The sequence below is a fragment of the Lithobates pipiens genome, unplaced genomic scaffold, assembly GCF_037356315.1.
Source record: "Lithobates pipiens isolate NorthernLeopardFrog02 unplaced genomic scaffold, aLitPip1_a1.2 Scaffold_27, whole genome shotgun sequence".
Classification (NCBI taxonomy): Eukaryota; Metazoa; Chordata; class Amphibia; order Anura; family Ranidae; genus Lithobates; species Lithobates pipiens.
Window position 1 is genome coordinate 42,765,623 of NW_027507788.1, and position 26,412 is coordinate 42,792,034.

Here is a 26,412-nt window from a genome sequence, read left to right on the forward strand (position 1 = left end):
TTGGAATAATAGAAGGATTTAGTAAAACTGGAGCAGCCGTGCTTAATCAATGCACCAATCAGCTTCTAGCTGCAGCTTATTCAGTTAGGCTTTGGAAATGAAAGCTAGAAGCTGATTGGTTGTCATGCACAGCTAATCCAGATTGATTTTGTCGGTGGTTTTGGTGTGGATGTGATCCAGTAATCAGTGACAGCGAATCAGGAGAGAAGTATGGTGACAGGCTGGTGACAGGCTGGGCTCCCATTGTTTTGGAGAGTTAGGTGTACCTGGCGGTGACTCCTCCCAGTAATAAGAGCTGGCAGGGCAGGTGGGGGCACCACTCCCTCCTAGACCTGTACAGTCATTCCTTCACCTCCAGACTGGAAGTTATGACATCTCCCGGCTCCCTCGTCCTGCTGCTGGCCCTGGCAGGCTCAGGTAGGTCCATGTGGGTTCCATACTGCTGGTGGAGGGTGATCGCAGGCAGAGAGGAGAGTGCTGTGCCTGGATGGGTCGGACACTCGCTGGGATCCAGTGCTGCTTGTTTACAGCTTAATACCTGACAGGTTCCGACTCGTCCAGCTCTCCTCTTACAAGTGCTGCACTCAGAGGCATTGCGCCAGACTTCCCAGTACTTCGGAATCTCGTTACTGGGGAGAGTGACCCCTGATCTCTGGGGTGTGTGCCCCCTGATCTCTGGGGTGTGTGTCCCCTGATCTCTGGGGTGTGTGTCCCCTGATCTCTGGGGAGAGTGTCCCTGATCTCTGGGGTGTGTGTCCCCTGATCTCTGGGGTGTGTGTCCTCTGATCTCTGGGGAGTGTGCCCCCTCTGATCTCTGGGGAGTGTGCCCCCTCTGATCTCTGGGGAGTGTGCCCCCTCTGATCTCTGGGGAGAGTGCCCCCTCTGATCTCTGGGGAGAGTGCCCCCTCTGATCTCTGGGGAGTGTGCCCCCTCTGATCTCTGGGGAGAGTGCCCCTGATCTTTGGGGTGTTCGTGTGTGTCCCCTGATCTCTGGGGAGTGTGCCCCCTCTGATCTCTGGGGAGTGTGCCCCCTCTGATCTCTGGGGAGTGTGCCCCCTCTGATCTCTGGGGAGAGTGCCCCCTCTGATCTCTGGGGAGAGTGCCCCTGATCTTTGGGGTGTTCGTGTGTGTCCCCTGATCTCTGGGGAGTGTGCCCCCTCTGATCTCTGGGGAGTGTTCCCCCTCTGATCTCTGGGGAGTGTTCCCCCTCTGATCTCTGGGGTGTTGGTGTGTGTCCCCTGATCTCTGGGGAGTGCGCCCCCCTCTGATCCCAGGGGAGTGTGTGCCCGACTCGTCCAGCTCTCCTATTACAAGTGCTGCACTCAGAGGCATTGCGCCAGACTTCCCAGTACTTCGGAATCTCATTACTGGGGAGAGTGCCCCTGATCTCTGGGGTGTGTGTCCCCTGATCTCTGGGGAGAGTGCCCCTGATCTTTGGGGTGTTGGTGTGTGCCCCCTCTGATCTCTGGGGTGTTGGTGTGTGTCCCCTGATCTCTGGGGAGTGTGCCCCCTCTGATCTCTGGGGTGTTGGTGTGTGTCCCCTGATCTCTGGGGAGTGTGTGTCCCCTGATCTCTGGGGAGTGTGTGTCCCCTGATCTCTGGGGAGTGTGTGTCCCCTGATCTCTGGGGAGTGTGTGCCCCGATCTCTGGGGAGTGTGTGCCCCGATCCCTGGGGAGTGTGTGCCCCGATCCCTGGGGAGTGTGTGCCCCGATCCCTGGGGAGTGTGTGCCCCGATCCCTGGGGAGTGTGTGCCCCGATCCCTGGGGAGTGTGTGCCCCGATCCCTGGGGAGTGTGTGCCCCGATCCCAGGGGAGTGTGTGCCCCGATCCCAGGGGAGTGTGTGCCCCGATCCCAGGGGAGTGTGTGCCCCGATCCCAGGGGAGTGTGTGCCCCGATCCCAGGGGAGTGTGTGCCCCCCTCTGATCCCAGGGGAGTGTGTGCCCCCCTCTGATCCCAGGGGAGTGTGTGCCCCCCTCTGATCCCAGGGGAGTGTGTGCCCCCCTCTGATCCCAGGGGAGTGTGTGCCCCCCCTCTGATCCCAGGGGAGTGTGTGCCCCCCTCTGATCCCAGGGGAGTGTGTGCCCCCCTCTGATCCCAGGGGAGTGTGTGCCCCCCTCTGATCCCAGGGGAGTGTGTGCCCCCCCTCTGATCCCAGGGGAGTGTGTGCCCCCCTCTGATCCCTGGTGGCGCGTGTGCCCCCCCCGAACCCCGGCGGCGCGTGCCCCCTGATCACTGGGGAGTGCCCCCTTGATCACTCACAGTTAACTGGCTGGGGGGTCAGCACTAGAAGGGTTAATCTTATGACTCAGTCCTGGAAAATTGGATTGTGCAGAAGTCTGTCTGCAGCTCACTTTTCTTGTTTTCTCAAAGCTCCGACTTCTCACATTATATACATTTTACAAGCATTCTCTGCTAAGTGCTCCTGAACACGGGCACCAAAAACCATACATTTGGCTTTCAATGGGCCCTAATAAAAAATAAAAAACTGTAAAAGAATCTTTCTGGAATTGTTACGCTCATATTTGTACTGAAGTTTCAGTGTCCGTTTAACCACTTCAATACCGGGCACTTAAACACCTTCCTGCCCAGACCAATTTTGAGCTTTCAGCGCTGTCGCACTTTGAATGACAATTGCGCGGTCATGCTACACTGTACCCAAATGAAATTTTTATCATTTTTTTCCCACAAATAGAGCTTTCTTTTGGTGGTATTTGATCACCTCTGCGGTTTTTATTTTTTGTTTCAGTTTCAAAACTTTGCAAATAAGTAAGTTTTCTCCTTCACTGATGGGCACTGATGGGGTTACACTGATGGGCAATGATAAGGCGGCACTGATGGGCACCGATGAGGTGGCACCAATGAAGTGGCACTGATGAGGCGGCATTGATGGACACCGATATGTGACACTGATGGGTGGCACTGATGGGCGACACGGATGAGCACTGATAGGTGGCACAAATTGGCATGGGTTAGGTGGCACAGGTGGGCATGGGTAGGTGGCACAGGTGGGCATGGGTAGGTGGCACAGGTGGGCATGGGTAGGCACTGATAGGCGGCACAGATGGGAACTGATAGGCGGCATTGTATTATAATATATTGTACTAATGGATGCCAATCAGTGCCAATCAATGCATGCCAATCAGTGATGCCCATTGTGGGCACTGATTGGCATCCATTATGGGCACTGATTGGCATCCATTGTGGCACTGATTGGAATCCCTGGTGGTCTAGGGTGGCATACCTTGTCCTTGGCATCCCTGGTGGTCTGGTGGCATCCCTGGTGGTCCAGTGTGGGCATCCTCGGGGGGGCTGTGCTGATAATCGATCAGCACAGACCCCCCCCCTGTCAGAGGAGCAGCCGATCGGCTCTCCTCTACTCGCGTCTGACAGACGCGAGTGAGGAAAAGCCGATCACCGGCTTTTCCTATTTACACTGTGATCAGCCGTGATTGGACACGGCTGATCACGTGGTAAAGAGTCTCCGTCGGAGACTCTTTACCGAGATCGTAGTTGCCGGGTGTCAGACTGACACCCCGCAACAACGATCGCCGCGATGCGCGCCCCCGGGGGCGCAGCGGCTCATAATCCTGATCACGTCATATGATGTCCGATCAGGATTATGCAACCACTTTGCCGCCGTCTATTTGCTATAGGGCGGGCGGCAAGTGGTTAAATAAGCGCACTATACAGACCATACTCGCGCTTTTTAATGCAAACATTTCTGTCTGGAATGTCCAGTATTATAAGATTGGTACCGTGTGCAAAGACCATAAAATAAATAATTTAGGGGAAATTTGTAATTGTATTTTTTAAACATTAATAATAATAAAAATATATATATATATCATTTTTTTTATTTTTATTTTTATTTCATTTTTTATTATTATATATTACCAGCCGCTTTATTAGGTACACCTGGCTAGTACCGGGTTGGACCCCCTTTTCAGAACTGCCTTAATTCTTTGTGGCATAGATTCAACAAGGTGTTGGAAACATTCCTCCGAGATTTCGGTCCATAGTGACATGATAACATCACGCAGTTGCTTCAGTTTGTCAGCTGCACATCCATGATGAGAATCTCCCATTCCTCCACATCCCAAAGGTGTTCCATTGCAGTGCTTCTCAACCTCAGTACCCCAAACGGGCTATGTTTTAAGAACTTCTCTTAGATAAAATGGCTCTTATCCATACCATGTCATTGATATTGATTTAAAGCCGCTGTGCAAAATAAAGGGAAAACCTGAAAAGATGTCCCGTGTGGTCGTCTGCTGCTGTAGCCCATCTGCTTCTTGGTTCGATGTGTTGTGCGTTCAGAGATGGTATTCTGCATACCTTGGTTGTAACAATTGGTAATTTCAGTTTCTTGGTGTGTGTGTGTGTGTGTGTGTGTGTGTAAAATATATATCATTTATATTTATTTATTTTTAAAGAAAAGGGTAACCCACACTTGAAGAATAGAGATGTGCTTAGGGGTCCCCCAAACTCATCTCTATCTGAACTTCCACTTTGCACTATTTTCTAGTCCAATCAGCTGTGGGCTGGGTCATTCCCCACTCTGTAGCACACACAAAGGCACGGTATGCTGGTGACATTGGTGCCCTTGTCAATGTCATTGACTAAAGATGGGTATGAGTCGATACAAGGGCACAGAGGTTACCAGCATCTTGCCCCTTTGCTTATGTGTACTGCAGGATGGGGAATGACCCAGCCCACAGCTGATTGGACCAGAAGAGCACAGAGTGTAAATTTGGATAGAGATGAGGTTGAGCGGATGCCTAAGCTCATCATGGTTGAACTCGGGATCCTTCAGATCTTAGTCTGAACCATGAGTGAACCCACCAGGAAGCTGTCACCTGTACCTGGCCAATCATCTGCAGCCTGGGGTATTCCCCACCCTGCAGAGGCACATATACAAGAGGCTGTTCACTTTCTGCTGCCCCATGTGCAGATAATTGGCCCAGCACAAGTGACAGCTTCATGGCAGGCTCGCTCACGTGGATTTCAGCTGGCATTCAACAACATCTGAGTCAGGATGTATCAATCAAATCAACTTTACTACAATTAGTCATACACTGGCAGACTTTTGTTCAAAAATTGTTGTTTTTGAAACCTTAGTTTGATTTTGCAGTGGTTAGTGTTATCAAATCCACAATCGTTTTTTTCCTCTGTAGTGACAAGCAAAATCGTAATCGCAATCCCCTCCTTCCATTCCAAATTCCAAATAAATTCTGCAACATTGTCAAAGCAATCAAAAATTTTCAGGATTTTCATATAAAATTTCTATAGTCGCTGATGGTTTTTTAATTGCTCGGACAAATAATCTTTGTGCAAACGTTCACAAGAGAATTCATCAGTGTATGGCCAGCTTAACCGATTCAGCCCCGGAAGATTTTACTCCCTTCCTGACAAGCACTTTTTGCGATTCGGCACTGTGTCATTTTAACTGACAATTGCGCGGTCGTGCGACGTGGCTCCCAAACAAAATTGATGTCCCTTTTTCCCCCACAAATAGAGCTTTATTTTGGTGGTATTTGATCACCCCTGCGGTTTTTATTTTTAGCGCTATAAACAAAAAAATCGGCAATTTTGAAAATAATGCATTTTTTTTTACATTATACTATAATAAATATCCCCCAAAAATATATTAAAAAAAAAATTCCCGAGTGTTCTTCCAGGACAGCCCTTGAGAGATGGAGCTCCTCCCATCGACACAGGAAACACATTGCCACAGTTCAAAAAGGCGGTCCCTGGTCAGTCATTTGTGTTTCCTCCGTCGGAGGAACATGTTGCCAGGAACCTGGAGGCTCCTCTCAGGGGCTGCCTGAAGAATCTGTAAGCCATAAGGGACCGGGTCCTGTTTTTTGGCTACAGTGGGGTCCGTACCTTATTTGTTTGGCTCGGGTACCGTCCAGCTGAACCGGAGCAGACCCGTTGCCCTCCTCCTTCCAGTGCCGAGGTGGCCAGGGGCAGAACGACGCTGGTTTCCCCCAGGAGCGATGAGTGGAACCTTCCATCTCTGCTCCTTGTTGCGGTGGGGTCCGAGACGCCGAGCGTCATTTCCGGCGGAACCGCGTCATCACTGCGTACCGAGACTTCCGGTTCCGGGTCTCTAGGGCACAGGGAGGAGAGGGAGAGCCTGTGCAGTCCTGACCTGCGTCCAGTGATACAGGACTAGCGGCGGGATATGGAGCGGCAGAGGGGGACCATGGAGGCTATTCCCCAGGACACTCCAGCGGAGGCAGGCACCAGCCAATCCCAGGTAGGCTGCTGGGCATGCTATTACTCTGGTGGTCTAAGGAGTTGTGGTGTTTGTAGGCTGGGATCTGTAGTGCCTCACAGTGGTGGTTAACTCACAGTTAAGGATATATGCAGTTGGTGGTGATTCTAAGGAGGGACATGGAGCTGATGCTAAAAATGTTGTTTTCTTATTTTCAGGCTAAAGAGCTCCCAAAGGAAGACAAGGCAGGCCGCACAAAGTGCCCTAATTGTGGGAATAGGTTATCCTCTGGCTCTAACAAGGCCCTATGCAAGCAATGCATTGCAAGCTTGCTTAAATCTGAGGCAGATTCCCCTTTGGCTAAATTTTTGGGCTCCTTTAAAGAGGAAATGGCGTCGGCTTTTAAGTCCCTCCGGGAGTTAAAGGGGTTGTAAAGGTAAATGTTTTCTCACCTTAATGCATTCTATACATTAAGGTGAAAAAACATCTGACAGTCCCGGCGCCCCCAGCCCCCCCCCCCCCCCGTTTTACTTGCCTTACCCCCTCGAAAGTCCCGCGCTCGTCCCCCGACGTCTTTTCCACCGCAGCCATTGGCTCGCGCTGCTGTCAATCACATCCACTGACGCGGAGCGCCGGGGGGTGGGGCCGAGTGATACAGTGAGCGGCTATAGCCGCCTGCTGTATCCCGGGAACGCGCCCGCAGATGCTTCTCACCATGCGAGGGAGCTAGCATGAACGTGAGAAGCACCTGCGGGAGGAAGCAGAGACAGCCGCCGAGGGACCCTAGAAGAGCAGGTTCGGGGCCACTCTGTGCAAAACGAGCTGCACAGTGGAGGTAAGTATAACATGTTTGTTATTTTAAATTAAAAAAAAAAATTCACTTTACAATCCCTTTAATCACCGATGTAGGCTCAGCTGCCTCCACTAATAGAACAACTGCAATTTCCTCCTCACCATGCTTTACAACACCCAGCTCAGGGGAGCCCCGTATGGTCAGGGAGCCTAGCCCCACGTTAATTAGCCCTGATTCCTCTGATGCAGATTCTGATCAGGAAGAGGATCAAGCAACATCTAAAGCCTCAAAGTATAAGCTGTCTCTTGAGGAAGTAGATGAGCTAATGGGCGCTATCTATGATACGCTGGAAATTGAGGAGGAAGAAACTCAGTTATCCAGACATGATAAGATGTATGAGGCTCTGAGGAAAAAGAAAGCAAGGGTTTTTCCGATACATAAAGTGCTTTTTGACCTTATCCTTAAGGAGTGGTCTGAACCGGATAAAAAGGTTTTCTTTCCTAATTCAAGAGAAGGTTCCCTTTTGATGAGAGCCCAAAGGTGGTCTGGAATAAAAATCCTAAACTAGACGCCCCTCTGTCCAAAGTCTCAAAGCAGACTGATCTGGCCTTTGAGGATATGGGCCATTTGAAAGATCCAATGGACAGGAGAACAGACATTGTCTTAAAGAGGGCCTGGGATGCCTCTATGGCAGGCTTAAAACCAGCTCTAGCCACTTCTTGTGTAGCTAGAAACCTGGAGTTCTGGTTGTCACAACTGCAGGAACATCTAAAAGCAGGCACTCCTAGGGGGGAGCTTTTGAAAACCTTCCCTATACTTTTCAAGGCCACTAGTTTCATCTCTGACGCCTCCACGGACTTCGTAAAGTTTACGGCTAAGTCTGCAGCACTTTCAGTGGCAGCAAGGAGGTCAGTATGGATGAAAACTTGGGGGGGAGACACGGCGTCTAAAACCCGCCTGTGCAGCGTCCATTTTACAGGAGACTTAGTCTTCGGGCCTGAGTTAGTTAACGCCTTAGAAAGGACGGCGGATAAAAAGAAAACCTTTCCCGCAAAAAAGAAAAGTTTTCAAAGAAAATTTTTTCGTCCCTCTAAGGAACCCTCTAAATCAGAGAAGAGTTCAACCCCCAAAAAGCATTGGTCGAGACATAAAGGGAAAGGGGGCATACTTTTTAACCGCCCCAATCAGGACCTCAAACCCCAGTGACGTCAGGGTTCCTGTGAGAGGAAGATTAAGCAAATTTCTTTCACAGTGGGAAGAGACAACCTCGATTGAGTTTGTCTTAAATATAATAAAAAGGGGTCACGCGCTGGAATTTCACAGCAGCCCTCCCTCAAAGTTTTTGGTGACAAAACTCCCAAGTCACTCAGAAAAGGCCAGGGCCTTACCTTTACTGATAGGGGAAATGGTGGATCAAGAAGTATTGACACCAGTCCCTATTCAGGAACAAGGGGACGGTTTTTACTCGCACATTTTTGTGGCCGTCAGGGAGGTTCAGACTAATTCTGAACCTCCGACCACTGAATCGCTCCATCCGTTATAAGAGATTTCGGATGGAGTCCATTTATTCCATAAAAAGTCTCCAGAAAGAGATATTTATGGCTACCCTGGATCTAAGGGATGCTTATTTGCATATCCCAATAAGGGAGGAATGCCAAAAATCCCTTCGGATGGCAGTGCAGATAGACACAAAAGTTTACCATTTTCAGTGCAGATTGCTCCCCTTCGGTCTATAATCCTCCCCGAGGATCTTTACCAAGGTTCTCGGAGAGGCACTAGTTCCATTGAGGCTTCAGTCAGTCTCGATTATTCCCTATCTAGATGACCTGCTTCTAACAGCACACTCGGAGAGTCGTCTTTCTCAGGATCTGAAGTTGACTCAACTCAGCCTGAGTCGATTAGGGTGGATTGTCAGTCAGGAGAAATCCAAGACAACCCCAACACAGGAGATCCTGTATTTAGGTTACTGGATCAAGTCTGTAGATCAGAAAATTATACTGCCAGAAGAAAAGATTTTTAATCTGTGGCAGAGAACATCTTTTCTTCAATGCAGCCCCAAATATACGGTGAGGGAAGTAATGTCTGTCTTAGGTCTTATGACGGCAGCCATTCCAGCTGTACAATGGGCCAGGTTCCACCAAAGAGACCTTCAGGGATTTCTGTTGGAACAATTAAAGGGCAGAGATCTGGAGGAGGAGGTATCGATCCCCTCAAAAATAAAATGCTCCCTCTGGTGGTGGAAAGACAGGGAGAACCTAAACAAAGGGGTTCATTGGGTCCTTCCTATCACTTCAACACTGACAACGGATGTGAGCAGCTGGGGCTGGGGGGCCCACCTCGGCTCGAGCGGGGTCCAGGACAAGTGGACCCCGAAAGAGAAATGTTTCTCCTCCAATTGGAAGGAGCTAACAGCAATCCTGAGAGCTATTTTAGCTTTTCAGCCCACAATACAGCGTCACCATCTACAGGTCCGTTCAGACAACATGACGGCTGTAGCATATATAAACAAACAAGGAGGAACCAGAAGTCCTCGTTTGATGTTGGTAGCCAGGCGCATTTTCCAGTGGGCAGAAGCCAATCTGGAATCCATTTCTGCTGTACACCTGAAAGGGGAGCTGAACAGCACGGTGGACTTCTTGAGTCGACAAAGAGTTTCGAACCAGGAATGGTCCTTGCACCCAGAGGCATTCAATCTTATAACAACTCACTGGGGAAAACCAGTAGTAGACCTTTTTGCGAGCAAAGAGAATGCAAAGGTTCCCAATTTTTGCTCTCTAAACCCAGGAGATCAGCCCCTGGCTGTAGATGCCTTGCAAACTCCATGGACTTTCAGTCTGGCGTATGCATTTCCCCCTCTTCATCTCATTCCAAGGGTCCTAGCAAGATTCCTCACAGAGAAAACCTGTTTGATTCTAGTAGCACCCTTCTGGCCCAGGAGACACTGGTTCACAAAGTTGCTACAATTGACAGACTGTCCGCCTCTAAGGCTTCCCTGCAGACAGGACCTCCTGTCGCAGGGACCTCTTTATCATCCACAGGTGGCCACACTGAAGCTTTCAGCGTGGTTACTGAGGAGGAAATCTTAAGGAGTAAGTGCCTGACAGATGAGGTAATTGCAACCTTACTAGAGAGTCGCAAACCAGTCACAAGGGCTATTTACAAAAAAGTCTGGAGAAAATTTAATAGCTGGCTGAATAGCTGTGAGGAGATAAACATGAATACGGCTAATATTCTACAGTTTTTACAGGAAGGTGTAAACAAAGGGTTAACCCTGAGTACTACTAAGGTACAGATAGCTGCCTTAAGTGTGTACCTAGGTGAACGCTTACAGGAAAATCCTTTTGTCGCTAGGTTCTGTAAGGCAGTCGCTAGACGTAAGCCAGTCAGAATCAACAGAGTCCCATCCTGGGATTTAGCAGTTGTGCTAAAAGCTTTCTTGGGGTCACCCTTTGAGCCTATCTCAGAGGCCTCCTTAAGGCTTATTACATTTAAGACAGTACTCCTGGTGGCAATCACTTCAGCCCGTAGGGTCAGTGAAATCCAAGCCCTTTCCATCAGGGAACCGTTTTTACAGATCCTAGAAGACAGAGTCTTTCTAAAGACAGACCCTGGGTTCTTACCAAAGGTAGCATCTAGCTTCCATAGGTCACAAGATATTGTCCTCCCCTCATTTTGCCAAAATGCAGCAAATGAGAAAAAAGAACGTTTTCATTTATTAGATGTGAGGAGGTGTATTCTAGAATATCTAAAAGTAACAAATCCATTCAGAATCTCAGACTCCCCTTTTGTCCTTTTCTCCGGGCAGCGTAGGGGGCAAAAAGTTTCAAAAGTAACCATAGCTAGATGGATTAGGCTAGCTATAGCAGAGGGGTATAAGGCCTTGAATAGAGATCCTCCTGAGGGTGTGAAAGATCACTCCACGAGAGCGTTGTCTGCATCCTGGGCAGAAAGAGCTGGTGCCACCCCGGAGCAGGTATGTAAAGCAGCCACATGGTCAAGCTTTTCCACCTTTACAAGGCATTACCAACTGGACCTAATGTCTAGTCAGGATCAGGCCTTTGGGAGGAAAGTCCTCCAGGCCGTGGTCCCCCCCAATCTATTAAGTACTTGGGGATCCTCTCAAGGGCTGTCCTGGAAGAACACTTGGGAAAACTGGAGTTAGTACTTACCGGTAACTCCTTTTCCTGTGGTCTTCCAGGACAGCACGATCACACCCTTTGATTATAGTGATGTACTAATGTTATTACCTGTTATGGTTTATATGTTTTGCAGTTCCATCCTTCGGTTCTTGGTGAATGACTGACCAGGGACCTGAGGGACCGCCTTTTGAACTGTGGCAATGTGTTTCCTGTGTCGATGGGAGGAGCTCCATCTCTCAAGGGCTGTCCTGGAAGACCACCGGAAAAGGAGTTACCGGTAAGTACTAACTCTCAGTTTTTTGTTTTTTTTTGGATGGACTTGTCTTTTTTTCAACCTAACTACTGCCCAGCTCTGCCCTATTGTTGTGTACAAATGACTCACCTACAGACCCTGTGTTTATATGTAAATAGCGGCCGCATTCATATGTAAATAGCGGCGTCCGGGGGCATTGATATGTATATCATGCCCCCCTGAGGTCATATCCACAGTAATCTCTAGCAACCAATCAACAAGCAGAAATCATGTGCTGTAACCTCTAGCAACTAATCAGTGAGCCGTAATGTGTGGTGTAACCTCTAGCAACCAGTCAGTGAGCGGTAATGATACACTGTAACCTCTGGCAACCAATCGCAATTGCTTCCTGATCTGATTCAGTAAACTGATTTTGAGTCTAGCTGCTATTTATTGTATGTCTCAGAGAAGTTGGAGAGCAAAACTGCATGGGGGGGGGGCAAGAAAAGTTTTTTGCCCAGGGTCCAATCAATATTAAAGATGGCTCTGATGGTAGTACCCAAGGTTTCCCAGCAGAACATTGTCCAAAGCATCATACTGCCTCTGCCAGCTTGCCTTCTTCCCATACTACATTCTGGTGCCATCTCTTGCCCAGGTGAGGAATGCACATGCACCTGGGATAAGAAACATGAATCATAAGACCAGGCCACCTTCTTCCATTGCTCCATGGTCCAGTTCTGATGCTCGCGTGCCCATTGTCTTTTGGCTGTGGACACGGGTCAGCCTGGGCACCCCGACCAAACTGCGATCCCTTTTTTATAATTTTTTTCGGCTTTCGATATATCAACTTCAGGGACAACATGTTTACGTGCTCCCTAATATATCTCACCAACTTTCAGATGCCATTTGTAATGAGATAATCCATGTTATTCACCTAACCTGTCAGTGGTCATGAAGTAATGGCTGATTGGTGTGTGACGCTATATTGTCAAAAGTTTTGTGACGCCGGCCTTTACACGCACTTTAACTTTAATGGCATCCCAGTCTTAGTCTGTAGGGTTCAATATAGAGTTGGCCCACTCTTTGCAGCTATAACAGCTTCAGCTCTTGTGGGAAGGCTGTCCACAAGGTTTAGGAGTGTGTCTATGGGAATGTTTGAACATTCTTCCAGAAGCTCATTTGTGAGGTCAGGCGCTGATGTTGGATGAGAAGGCCTGGCTCGCAGTCTCCGCTCTAATTCATCCCAAAGGTGTTCTATCGGGTTGAGGCCAGGACTCTGTGCAGGCCAGTCAAGTTCCTCTACCCCAAACGCTCTCATCCAAGTCTTTATGGGCCTTCTTTATTTCTTGGTATTTTGTATGTAAAGTCAGTTTACAGGAAGGGGGTTTTTGTGTTACCAGTCCTCTTCCCCTATGTTCCATTAGTTTGAGCCCCACTGACATCATCAGGTTCAATGCAGGTCCTTTAGCTTTGCAGTTCTAAGTGAGGATGCCGAGGGACAGTCCACAAGAAGGAGCGTAATGAACAAGAGGATGCAGCCAATGCTGAGTGGGTCAGGTAAGTACAAATGCTTTATCCTGCACACTAGACAAAAAAAAAAAAAAGGAATATTTAACCCTTGAAGTGCTGGGGCAATTCCATTGCAATTGAGGATTTCTGTCTTTCCTGAATTTCAACTTTAAAGCGGGAGTCCACCGGGACTCTGCGTTTTTTTTTTTTTTTTTAAAAGCCAGCAGCTACAAATACTGCAGCTGCTGACTTTTAAATAGTGACACTTACCTGTCCAGCGCGCCCGCGATGTCGGCACCCGAAGCCGATCGCTCGCTCGGCTGCCGGGTCCCGCCGCCATCTTGGGTATGGGAATCAGGAAATGGAGCCTTTCGGCTTCATTTCCCGGTTCCCTACTGCGCATGCGCGAGCCGCGCGGCGCAATCCGGACGGTCCCCGCTGCCTCTGGGAGCTGTGTGTTTCCCAGCAGGCAGCGGGGCACTTGCTGAAGGGGGCGGGCGCTTGCGGAACGGGGGCGTAACCTACGCTCGTTCCGCAGAGAGCTAGCCCGGAAGTGGGTGCAGTTACCTGGATTATCCAGGTAACTGCACCCCCCTCCCCCCTGAAAGGTGCCGATTGTGGCGCCGGAGGGGGGGGGGGGATTCCGATGAGCGGAGGTCCATTTTAGGGTGGACCTCCGCTTTAACTGACCAACAGGGACCAAATTAGAGAAGTTCACTGTTCGGATTCTAGGTAACATTATCTATGAGGCTCTGTGTGGTGTCTATTGACAAGAAAACTGATAATGCTTTATGAAAAAATACTGTTTCGAATGGAAATAAAAAGCTTTCAGTGTTCTGCACAAAATATATCCCTCCACCTCTGATCGTTGCTGGCGCTGCTTAAAAGACAGAGGTACCCTGTTCCACATATACTGGGCTTGCCCCTCGATATCCCCTTTCTGGACTCTGACCCAACAGCTCCTTGGCCGCTTGCTGGGGGTGCCCGTCCCGTTCGAACCTAAGTTCTTCCTATTTGGCCTGTCCCGACTTAAGCTAGCTAAACCGTCCCAGAAGCTTCTGAGACATGTTCTCACGGCGGCCCGATGCTTGATAGCCCTCCGTTGGAAAAGCCAAACGGCCCCAACTATGGAAGCCCTTTATTCTAGAATAAAGGACATCGAACTCATGGAGAAAATGACTGCCAGAATACGGGACAGGCTGGAGGAATATGATCTGGTTTGGGGGAGATGGCGGCTGCTGGAGGATTAGGGGCGCACCGAGTTCGGTACGATAACGTGGATCACTGGTTTTCTCTTCTTCATCTTTTTTCTGTCTTTCTTCTACTGACTTTGCCTATTGCTGCGGCGGACTCTTGCCGCTCTGCCTTAAATGTGTTGCATAGGACTTATGGCGGAAATTACAGGGCCTCTTGGGCTTGGGAGCGGGCAGTTGACTGTATGTGTCTCCTGACTCCCCGCTCTTGGCCAACCACATTATTATATTTTGCTGCACGTGCCCATGGCCCGTTATCACAGGTAGCGTGCTTATCCCTGACTTTGTTATGTTTTGTAATTGCAATGATGCTACTACGCTTCTGTACTGCTTATTTCCCTATGCTGTTAATGAAAATAAAGAAAACGTTATTTAAAAAAAAAAAAAAAGCTTTCAGTGGTGAGCTGTTCGATCTTTTCACACCTATGTACTATTTTTAGCATGTGAATTGAATGTTTTCATGGGAAAATGAGTGTGTTAAAAACAAAAAAAATTCACGCACGTTGACCCTGATCGAATGAATTGTCGTAGCCAAAACAATCTCCATACTTCCCGACTCCCAATTCTGCTTTGAGATTTACCTAAATGTCTACAGAGGTGGCTCGAGCAAAGGGGGGAAAAAATAGAATGTGAATGTTCCATCTGCAGCCTTGGCACAGAACACGTGTGCCAGATGGTGAACATGGCCTTGATTTTGAAAGGTCCTTTTTAGCTTGGATATACAGAGAAGAATTTGTTTTAGGTTTGCTGTCTGGTGATCATGCATAAAAGGTTTTCATTAAGTGCATGATAAGATAACCCTGGAATAATAAACATAAGAGAATTTTAAAGAGGAAGTAAACCATGATGGCTTTATTTGGGACTCATTTGTAGGGCAAAAGAATGAAGCATACGAGATGCCCCGTCGAATCCCATATTTGAAATAAAAAAGTTGTAGCTGTAGCGTTGTAGATTACATTCCCCTGTTAGCAATCCTTCTCTGATTTCTGAATTACGCTCTCACTATGGGCAGCTGAGCATCACCCGAAATAATGCCGTGGAAGTTGAAACTCAAAGTCCTAGGCCTCACCACCTATTTCCATGACTTGCAGTGTCCGACCCCCTCCACTAACCCCGAGAAGTGTTTCTGAATAGCTCCACTGGGTTTGCACTCTCCCGACAACAATCCATGTTCTACTCAAAGAAAGTTGTTTTCTTCTGCTTAGTTGCTACTTCCTCCAGCGTTGCATAATGACTCCTGCTCCAAGGAACCCAACCTTGGCCTCCCTAGAGTCACCTTTGGCGATCCGGCTCCGGGATCTCTGAACTCCCGGGCCTTCCAGCCACCTCCCCAGAGGCACCGGGGTCTCTGAACCCCTGGGCCCCCGGTCCTGGACCTCTGGACTTCGTGCCCTTCCCCGGAAGCCCTGGAATCTCCCCGAGGACATGTGACCCCCCCCCCCCCCCTTTTATGAGAGACCTCCTTCCAGACCACAAAAAGTAATGATTGGTCACTTCTCTCACATGGGGTTTCCTGCCACTCAGGTCTCAGTCCATCCTCGCTTGCAGTCAGAGTCCACTCCCAAGCAGAGGAGGCATCCCTAAGCCCAAGTGTAGGTGGCCACTCCCCCTTCTACTCCAACGCTCCCAACCTCAAATCCACATCCAGGCCCAGCAAAAACACATAGTCCTGGTTAAATTTACCTATTTCTACCTCCGACACTATCGAAAACACCACTAAGCATCTACCAAAATGGCAGGGGCATTACAATAGCGCAGTAATAAGTGAAACGTTCATCCAAGCAAGCAAAGTACCAAACAGAAGATTGTTGCTTGTGAAGATTAAGGTGCCACTCTGTGCGCCCGCCTCACCAGCAATTTGATTCAAAACCACATGGTCTTTATCCTGCATCAGTGGATGAATCTACTTCCTTCCTTCCTTCCTTCTCCTCCATTTAAAAAGGTTCCCATCCTAGTGGTATAGGCATACCAATGAAGAGAGAGATGTATAATGTGTTTTTGGTTTATTGAAAATATTAAAAGCGGATGCACTTACAGCAATATAAAATGTTCAGTCGTGTGTGTGTGTGTGTGTGTGTGTGAGATGTCCGCTGTTGTGGCGTCCGTTCCAGCTGTCAGATCAACTCTCGATCTCATCCCGGCTTGAGAGGGACAAGATGGAGAGTTTATCTGATAGCTGTAAGGCACCATACGGTTTCAAATCATATTGCTGGTGAGTGAGGACTCAGGAGGGGCGCACAGAGTGGCACCTTAAAGCGAAGGTCCACCCTAAAATGGACCTTCCGCTCATCGGATTCCTCCCCCCCTCCGGCGCCATGATTGGCACCTTTCAGGGGGGGGGGGGTGCAGTTACCTGGATAATCCCAGGTAGCTGCACCCACTTCCGGGCTAGCTCTCTGCGGAAAGGGGCGTACATTACGCCCCTCTCCGCAAGTGCCCGCCCCCTTCCGCAAGTGCCCCGCTGCCTGCTGGGAAACACACAGATCCCAGAGGCAGCGGGGACCGTCCTCATTGCGCAGCGCGGCTCGCGCATGCGCAGTAGGGAACCGGGAAATGAAGCCGAAAGGCTCCATTTCCTGATTCCCATACCCAAGATGGCGGCGGCAGCACTCGAGTGTCGATCTAGAGATCGGCTTCGGGTGCCGACATCGCGGGCGCGCTGGACAGGTAAGTGTCACTATTTTAAAAGTCAGCAGCTGCAGTATTTGTAGCTGCTGACTTTAAAAAAAAAAAAAAAAAAACGCGGAGTCCCGGCGGACTCCCGCTTTAATCTTCACAAGCAACAATCTTCTATGTTTGGCACTTTGCTTGCATGGATGAACTTTTCACTTATTATTGTACTATGATGGACTAGAGTTTGCAAGAGCGATTTATTTATGTTTATTTGGTACATATATTTGCTATAGAAGCAGTGCTAAGTTTAAGTTTATTTATTGTCTATTAAGGGGTCTCTGACCATACACAATAGCAGCAGCTGCAATTGATATTGTTACACATATTGCACTTTAAATGCACAATATTATTATTATTAGTTAGTGGGACACACAAAGCCATAGCGTGGTAGTCTCATTATTTTTTACTAGGTAAGATACGAGGAAGCTTTGGGGGGGGGGGGGGGTGCAGAGGTTGGGGATGAGGGAGGGTGGTGCAGTGGGTCAGAGCCGAGGAGGGGTGGACGCGAGAGGTGGACAGCCTGTGAAAGAGAGCTGAATCCTGAACACTGCATAGCACACCCCTAAACCCTGCACACTGTATAGCACACCCCTAAACCCTGCACACTGTATGTAGCACCCTACTCAACGCTGCACTCCATACAAAGTGCATAGCTCCCAACTGTCCCTGATTTGAAACAAAGTCCCTCTGTCCCTCTTTTCCCCTCATTTGTCCCTCATTTTGGTCTGATCTATATAGTTGTATATAAAATGCACTTTTTATTTTTCAAAAAGTGTTTCCAAGTGCTAAACCTTTCATCTAGTTTCTAAATTGCTGTATTTTTAAATTTCAGAAGCCAGTATAGAAAAATAGTAGTGGTTAAAAAAAAAAAGCACTTGTGGGGTTAACTAATCCATTTTTTTTTCATATAATTCTCCTTTAAGGGGGCATGGCAGGGGGTGTGTCCTATGCTTACATACTTTTGCTAATAGGTGTCCCTCGTTCCCATCTAAAAAAGTTGGGAAGTATGAAAGTGCACCCCTGAACTTTGCACTCTGTGCGGAGCACATCACTGAAACCTCACTCTGTACATAGCACACCCCAGAACCCTGCACCCAGTATGTAGCACACCCCTGACCTCTGCACTATGTATGTAGCTCACCTCGGAACTCTGCACCCTGTGCATAATGCACCCCCCGAAAGTGCACTCTACATAGCTCATCCCTGCCAGCTATTACCTTATGTATCACTTGCCCCTCCCTATTAGATTGTAAACTCAACAAGCAGGGCCCTCCTAATCCTTTTGTATTGTAACTGTTCTGTTTCCCTTTTATTTTGTAAAGCACTGTGCAAACTGTTGGCATTATATAAACTCTCTATATTAATATTATACGTAATTGTAGCCATCTTTCTATCCCCTAGTTTCATCGATGGAAGTGTATACTTCGAAGGTAGTTCAGGCAGTCAATGGAACAGATGTCCGCCTGAAATGCACATTTAGTTCCTCGGCAACTCTAGGAGATGATGTCACAGTGTCCTGGACATTCCGCCCATTAGCAGGAGGCAGTGAAGAGTCTGTAAGTATCAGACATTATTACTTCAATAATGGTGAAGGCCAGAAGCCTTTGTTCATTGTTTGATTTTTAAACGGCATTAAACTCTAAACCAAAAATGTAATATATTGCAGCTTTCCAATCATTGGATGTGGTGGCTCTGTGGCTGCATTTGTTTTTCTTCTTTTTTTTGCCTTTTCCCCCTCTGTTTTAATATGATGATCTGGAAAATAACACACCCCCTGTTTTTATATTGCCCCCGCCTTGGATGAGGAAGCAACAGATAGACCTTTGGACAACAGTATTTAAATCTGAAGTGGGGGTTAAGTTTTAGATGCACCAACAAATTTTAGATATACTGTACTAAAATTGAAGCCAAACTCCAGCTAACACTTTTTAAGCAGTTATTGCAACACTTTTGTTCTATTTGGGATAAAGATTTTGCCTAAATAAATAAAAGCTGTGCATTGTAAGCACTCCCTATCAGTGTTAAATGATTTGTCTCAACTGCTACACTTGCAGGACAGTATATTCTGTTGAAAAACAGACTTACGGTACTTGCAAGATCACCAGGTGAAAATAAAAGAAAGCCTAAAAAAAAAAAAAACGAATGCAGTCACCATTTATAAGATTTGGTAAGCTGCCACACACGGTGACTATACCCCCTACCTTTCCTTACCCCTCCTTCCCCACGTTCCCCTCTCCCTCTCTTTTCTTTTCTCTTCTCTTTATCTCCTTCGCTATTCTCTCTCTCATTCTCCTTACCCCTCTTACTTCCTATCCTTCTCGTCTCTCCTCTTGTTTTTCCTCTCTCTCTACTGCTTGGTATTCCTATATCTCTCTGCCAGTCTTTCTCCCTTTTCCTCATGGCTGGTGTTCCTATGTGCCTTGCTGCTCCTCTAGCACACTCCTTCGTAGATGCTGCTACTCATGAGAGGTTAATACTGTTGGTAGCTGTTTATGATTGGGTGCGGGGCTACCCTACTGGACCCTAAGGTGGGCAACGCCACTTGTTGATTAACAGGGTCGGCCCGGTTGTTCACGGGGGGCCCCCCCCAGGGCGGGCAGTCGCCGGCCCTGGGGGGCCTACTGGAACAGGCCACTGGCTGGATGGTCCCTGCAGCCCTCTTTTCTCTGTTCTAACTGTTCTACTATGTTGTAGTAATGCATGACGTGTAATGCACTCTTTGAATATAAATAAATATGTTATTTGGAAAAAAAAAAAAAGATTTGGTAAGCTGTAGTATGTTTGCTTTTAGATTTATTACTTCTTTAACTCTCAACCCTATAGTGACAGGGTCATTAAAAAGAGTGTGGGAATTTACAAAAACTGGAGTGAATAGAATCTGTGAGAAACTGTGCATGGCAGTCAAGGGGCTTCCATCTTCAATGATCATTAGAAGCTCATTTTCATGCACTGCGGCACTAGATTCTGTTCGCTTCAGTTTTAGGAAATTCCCTTTGATGTATAATAACTCATAGTAGCCAGTCAGATGACAGAACATATAAATATGCATGGTTGCTATCTGCTACTATACTTTTTTATATTGATGTTTGCCTTATAAAATAAGTATATTCGTTTTCACATCAATTTTTTAAAGGTCACATATTATGAGTATCGCCTCTGGTCTAAATCATTATAAATATTGTATAACGTACCATCATCCAGAATTTGTAGTTTTTTTAAAAGGAAGAGAAGGGTCGAATGGAAGTATCGGGTAGTCCCTCACACCAACCCCATATATAGTTCCATTCAGCCCTATAATAGATTGGACTATACCGGTACTTGGTAATAGAAAAACATCAATAGAATTTAAAATCGATATAATATTTAATCAAAATATAAAACAAGACAATAATGAAATATCACTTGAAGAAGTACAATGATATGCACATCACAGTTGAGGTATTCCTGACGGGTTCTCCATAGGGAACATTCAACCGTAGAGGATGTACAATAATTTTCCTCGACTAGTTTCGTGGGAACAGGCCCGCTTCTTCAGGAGGATATCTATACAAAGGTATCACAATCATTAAATAATACACACATATAAAACTATAAGCAATACAATTATCATGATGTTATTGATTTTACATACACAAATTCCCCATATGCAAAAAAGGGGATCCGCTCACCCCACTTCAAGGAACAGGCTGCAGGCAGGGAAGTCCACAAAGTCCCCCCACGGTGAACATGGGGGATTGGTAAGCGCCGGCTCTAGATAAATAATATTATAATCATTTATCAATTATGTAGGAGTATATCTTGGATTAAGGAAGGGAAGAGGGGCGGGAGGGGAAAGAAGGATTGTGTTTTAATGGGTGAAACCGTGATTTTAAGGGAGAGGGGGGGGGGGGGGGGAAGGAAAAGAGGAAGAGAAAAGGGGGGGGGGGAAAGGGGGGAAGATAAGAGGGGAAAAGGGGGGGGGGGAGAGGGGAGAGGAAAGGGGGTAGAGGGGGGAAAAAAAAAAAAAGGGGGGGGGAAAGAGGGGGGGGGGGAAAGAGGGGGGGGGGAAAAGAAGGAGTGAGGGTAGAATAGGTTGAAGTGGCTACATATAGTTCCAGAGGTATAAGATCAAAAAGTGATTTAAACCATAATATCTCATATAGATATAAGTGTAAAAAATTCAAACGTGAGTAGTCAAATGTATCCATGTGGATTAAGTAATATAAAAAGAAAATTAGAAAGGAACCCTTCACCCAAGTAGGAATCCTTAATTCCAAAGGGGGTTAAAATAAATAAAAGCGAATCGGCTTACCAAAGAGCCAATCAGGGGATCGTGTAAGAACAAGACACCAAAATGGTTAGGCAGGCTTGCAAGGATATTGTACCATTCGCTGAGTATCAGATACCAGGTCCACTGTTAGATAGCTTAATGGCTATCAATACTGCAAAAGGGATGTGAAACATTTAAGTATAAAGAAGGTAGAAAGACCGCAGGCATTACCAAGCCGATGCGTCAAAAAAGAGTTTACACAAATTCGTAAATGAGTAAATAGCATCATATATAGTGGTTACCTGTCAGCGGGGACAATATCCTAATGCAGCCCTGATGGAGTCCGTGCGCACCTGTCCATTCGGCGGTCAATTCGACCGTTAAATAGACTCCCCAACACACACGGCGTCTGGCGTCCACCGGAAGTCGGCGCCGTCCGACGTCATGTGGCGCGCCACTCCGCACCGCGCAGGCGTACTAAACGGTCGTTACTGCGCAGGTGCGTCCGCTCGGCGGTCTAATAGAGCGCCCGAACGGGTTACCTAGCAGTCACCACGTCGGACGTACGCCAAGTCCCGGCGGCGTCCGAACGTCATGTGGTCTGTTTCCCCACACTGCGCAGGTGCAGTGCTAGACTGTTACTGCGCTAGTGCGCAAGGGAATAACCCCAATGGATCCTTGATCCAAAGGTTAACCCTTGCAAGTCGGGCAAATAAATCGTCCAGACCAGGGGAAACACATGTCCACCAAGGGGAGAAAAATCAAGGACACTCCATACTACCCATAAGGCACTGTCCCTCAATTCTAGGGGTCAGAGCACATCTCCCAACACATAGGAATATTATGACACGGGAAACAAAAAACATATCCAAAAAACATATAACATATTATACATCATTTTTAATATACAAAGATATACATGTTATAACCAGGGGATCTAGTCCCCCAGAAAGCTAAGACAGGCACGTACACCAGAGAATCATCTAGGAAATTTAGGGGAGGGGGAATTTGGGGGGGGGGGGGAAGGGGGGAAAGGGGGGGGGGGGGAGGGTGGGGGGGAGGGGATAGGTTTTTTATTGGTGGCATATACAGCGTCACCTATTATAAAAACGGTTTGTAAGAGATTGTCTCATTGAGACCTGGTGGTAGGGTGGCATTGAGTCGTTCGATCCACAGGGTTTCCCTCTGTAGGATTGTTCGATCCCAATTTCCACCTCTAGGATTTGGAAAGACTACCTCGAGAACAAAGAATTGGATCACTGTGGTATCAAAGCGATGGTAAAAACCAATATGTCTACCAATTGTGGTAAGTTTCCCACTTTCTGAATAATATAAGTGGTCACCAATCCTCTGTCTAAACTCTCGAATAGTCTTTCCAATATAAAAGGCTCCACATTTACAAGTCATAAAATATATGACCCCCTTCGTACTGCAATCGGAAAACGTACGAGGTAGAAAAACTTCTCCATTAGGTAGAATAAATTGGTTACCCTCCAGGACCCATGGGCAACGGGGGCAGTTGTTACATTTAAATGTACCTTTGGAATGTCTATGCATAGGACTAGTAGATGTATAGTGACTATGCATTAAACGATCCCGAAGGGAGCATGCTCTTCGAAAGACTAATTCGGGAGTAGGCCGTATATATTTAGCTAGAACATGATGCTCCGTGAGTAAATGCCAGTTTTTTGTGAGGATATTCCGAAGAGTTTTATGGTGATGGAAACTCTGAATAAATCTATTATCACAAAAAAACAGATCAAATTTAATAGAGATAAATCCGCCTTTACTGAAGGCTATGCATACCGTTGGTCAAACAGGAATTTGGGGAGAAAACCTCCTCTTCGATATAATACCTTTAGTAATCCAACAATGGAGATAGAATCTGACTCCTCTTTGACATCAACTTACTCATTACCAAGTAATCCTAGACCTTCGGTCACCCCAACAGCAAATTCTACTCGTAAAAGATTACGTTATGGTGGTGGTACCCCACCTGTGAACCCTAAAAAAGATAAGAAGGGTTCCAAACCCCCTAAACCGACACGTACACCTGTAACACAAATACCTATTGAGGTCACTCCCTCAATAGAGGGGGCTACGGGCCACTCCACACTTCATGGTACTATCCCAAAGGTCTTGAATTCAACATTAATGACTAATAAACACACAAAAATAAATGAGGACATGATTTTTTTAGATCTAAAAAAACAACAAGGAAATCTGGACTCTATTCTCAAACCAGCACCAGCACCACCACACATTCCCAACCCGACACTAACCGTAATATCGTAAATCTGACCCCCTATCGTTTGTCAGACGAACAGGTGTCAGTACTCCATTTGGGCCTAGGGTTTTGCCCACTGGATAGACTAAAAGTTAATGAAACCATAAAAGATTTGTATTTGTTTGCACGAAATCTCACATTTAAGTTTTTATTTGACAAAGATCGCACCAATTTGAATCTAGAACGCGAACTTACAGAACGCACTAAACACTTTAGTATGGCGGAATTTTGGGCATTACGGGATCTTATGCTCCTCTATGATGAAGGAGCCATTGAAGACCCTACCTCACAAACTACACCCCCCTTCAACACAGCCTCATCCACCCACATAGAACATTTAGAGGTGGTTCCAAAGAAATTTAAACTACGCTCTCGTAGATTCCCTGACCTCATGATATGCCCTACCATCTGGAATTTTCTTCAAACTACAATAAGAGATCTGAAACGACAGCATTGGCATGATGTTACCCCTAATCTTGATGTTGGACAGATTCAAGCATTAAAAACTTTACAAAAACATCCAGATTTGATCATTAAACAGTCGGACAAAGGTGGGAATATTGTCGTCATGACACACCACCAGTACCAGACCATGTGTATGACTATCCTTAACAACCCTATCTGGTATTGTCCGATTGACCAATCAGTACCTAACTCATTTCATCAGGAACTCTGTATTCTCTGCACTGGGGCATTTATGGCAGGCCTCATTGACAGAGATACATTAGACTTCCTGATCCCTAAATTTCCGATGGTTCCTACCTTCTACGCTCTTCCCAAGACGCACAAAAATTTACCATTACCCCCTGGTAGGCCAATTGTCTCGGGGATTGACTCACTGACAGACCATGCCAGTAAACTGGTAGACGCCTATTTAATGCCACATGTGCGAAGACTCCCCTCTTACATTAAGGACACGACGGATTTGTTGCAACAACTGGAGGGGATCCAGATCCCTCCGGATGCCCTGCTCGTGGCGATCGATATCGAGGCTCTTTACTCGAGTATCCCCCACGGGCAGGGCATCCGGACGGCTGGATCCTTTTTGTATGAGCAGGAGATCAATACATGGCCATTTAATGAATTTATTTTAGCATTGTTGGAATTTTATATTAACAAAGAACTACTTTACCTTTAATGACCAATTATATTTGCAAACCCAAGGCGTTGCCATGGGGACCTCTTGTGCCCCAGCATACGCAAATTTATTTTTGGGGGGTTGGGAGAGACAAATTCACTCTGATGATAAACTTGCTCCATTTCTGGAGGACGCTCTTCTATGGTATCGCTATTTAGATGATTTATTTATAGTATGGACTGGAACTAAGGAAAGATTCCTCCGGTTCATGCAAGAATTAGATAACAATGAATTTAATTTACGTTTACCTTCGATACAGAGCGGATTCCATTTTTGGATCTCTTCATCATAAAACAGCCCGATGGCACTTTATATACGGACCTTTATCGCAAACCCACCGCAGGCAATACTTTATTGTTTGCCACCAGCGCCCACCCGGAACCCTTGGTGCGCAGCATCCCGTTTGCACAGTTTCTGCGATTACGCAGAAACTGCAGCCGAGACGTTGACTTTAAAGTCCAAGCCGATGCCTTACGTGACCGTTTATTAGCCAGGGGCTACACTCCCACTAATTTGAGGAAAGCCTTTAATAAGGCCGTGTCCCATCCTAGAGACACATTATTACATAAACGACCTAAAACGACAAGTAATGAATCATTGAGATTCATCACAACATATTCTGCTCACCATAAAACTCTTCGGAATATCCTCACAAAAAACTGGCATTTACTCACGGAGCATCATGTTCTAGCTAAATATATACGGCCTACTCCCGAATTAGTCTTTCGAAGAGCATGCTCCCTTCGGGATCGTTTAATGCATAGTCACTATACATCTACTAGTCCTATGCATAGACATTCCAAAGGTACATTTAAATGTAACAACTGCCCCCGTTGCCCATGGGTCCTGGAGGGTAACCAATTTATTCTACCTAATGGAGAAGTTTTTCTACCTCGTACGTTTTCCGATTGCAGTACGAAGGGGGTCATATATTTTATGACTTGTAAATGTGGAGCCTTTTATATTGGAAAGACTATTCGAGAGTTTAGACAGAGGATTGGTGACCACTTATATTATTCAGAAAGTGGGAAACTTACCACAATTGGTAGACATATTGGTTTTTACCATCGCTTTGATACCACAGTGATCCAATTCTTTGTTCTCGAGGTAGTCTTTCCAAATCCTAGAGGTGGAAATTGGGATCGAACAATCCTACAGAGGGAAACCCTGTGGATCGAACGACTCAATGCCACCCTACCACCAGGTCTCAATGAGACAATCTCTTACAAACCGTTTTTATAATAGGTGACGCTGTATATGCCACCAATAAAAAACCTATCCCCTCCCCCCCACCCTCCCCCCAAATTCCCCCTCCCCTAAATTTCCTAGATGATTCTCTGGTGTACGTGCCTGTCTTAGCTTTCTGGGGGACTAGATCCCCTGGTTATAACATGTATATCTTTGTATATTAAAAATGATGTATAATATGTTATATGTTTTTTGGATATGTTTTTTGTTTCCCGTGTCATAATATTCCTATGTGTTGGGAGATGTGCTCTGACCCCTAGAATTGAGGGACAGTGCCTTATGGGTAGTATGGAGTGTCCTTGATTTTTCTCCCCTTGGTGGACATGTGTTTCCCCTGGTCTGGACGATTTATTCGCCCGACTTGCAAGGGTTAACCTTTGGATCAAGGATCCATTGGGGTTATTCCCTTGCGCACTAGCGCAGTAACAGTCTAGCACTGCACCTGCGCAGTGTGGGGAAACAGACCACATGACGTTCGGACGCCGCCGGGACTTGGCGTACGTCCGACGTGGTGACTGCTAGGTAACCCGTTCGGGCGCTCTATTAGACCGCCGAGCGGACGCACCTGCGCAGTAGCGACCGTTTAGTACGCCTGCGCGGTGCGGAGTGGCGCGCCACATGACGTCGGACGGCGCCGACTTCCGGTGGACGCCAGGCGCCGTGTGTGTTGGGG

General features: G+C 47.0%; 1 protein-coding gene across 1 annotated transcript in view; it reads left to right on the forward strand.

Annotated features, from left to right (window-relative positions):
- The first annotated feature begins 277 nt into the window (after window positions 1–277).
- LOC143933828 (myelin protein zero-like protein 2) overlaps window positions 278–26,412 on the forward strand; it is a 38,027-nt gene continuing 11,892 nt past the window's right edge. The window contains exons 1-2 of the mRNA XM_077456891.1: window positions 278–417; window positions 18,219–18,373. Of these exons, the coding sequence (XP_077313017.1) occupies window positions 369–417; window positions 18,219–18,373 (204 nt within the window). The 5' untranslated portion in view covers window positions 278–368. The remainder of the gene's footprint in view (window positions 418–18,218; window positions 18,374–26,412) is intronic.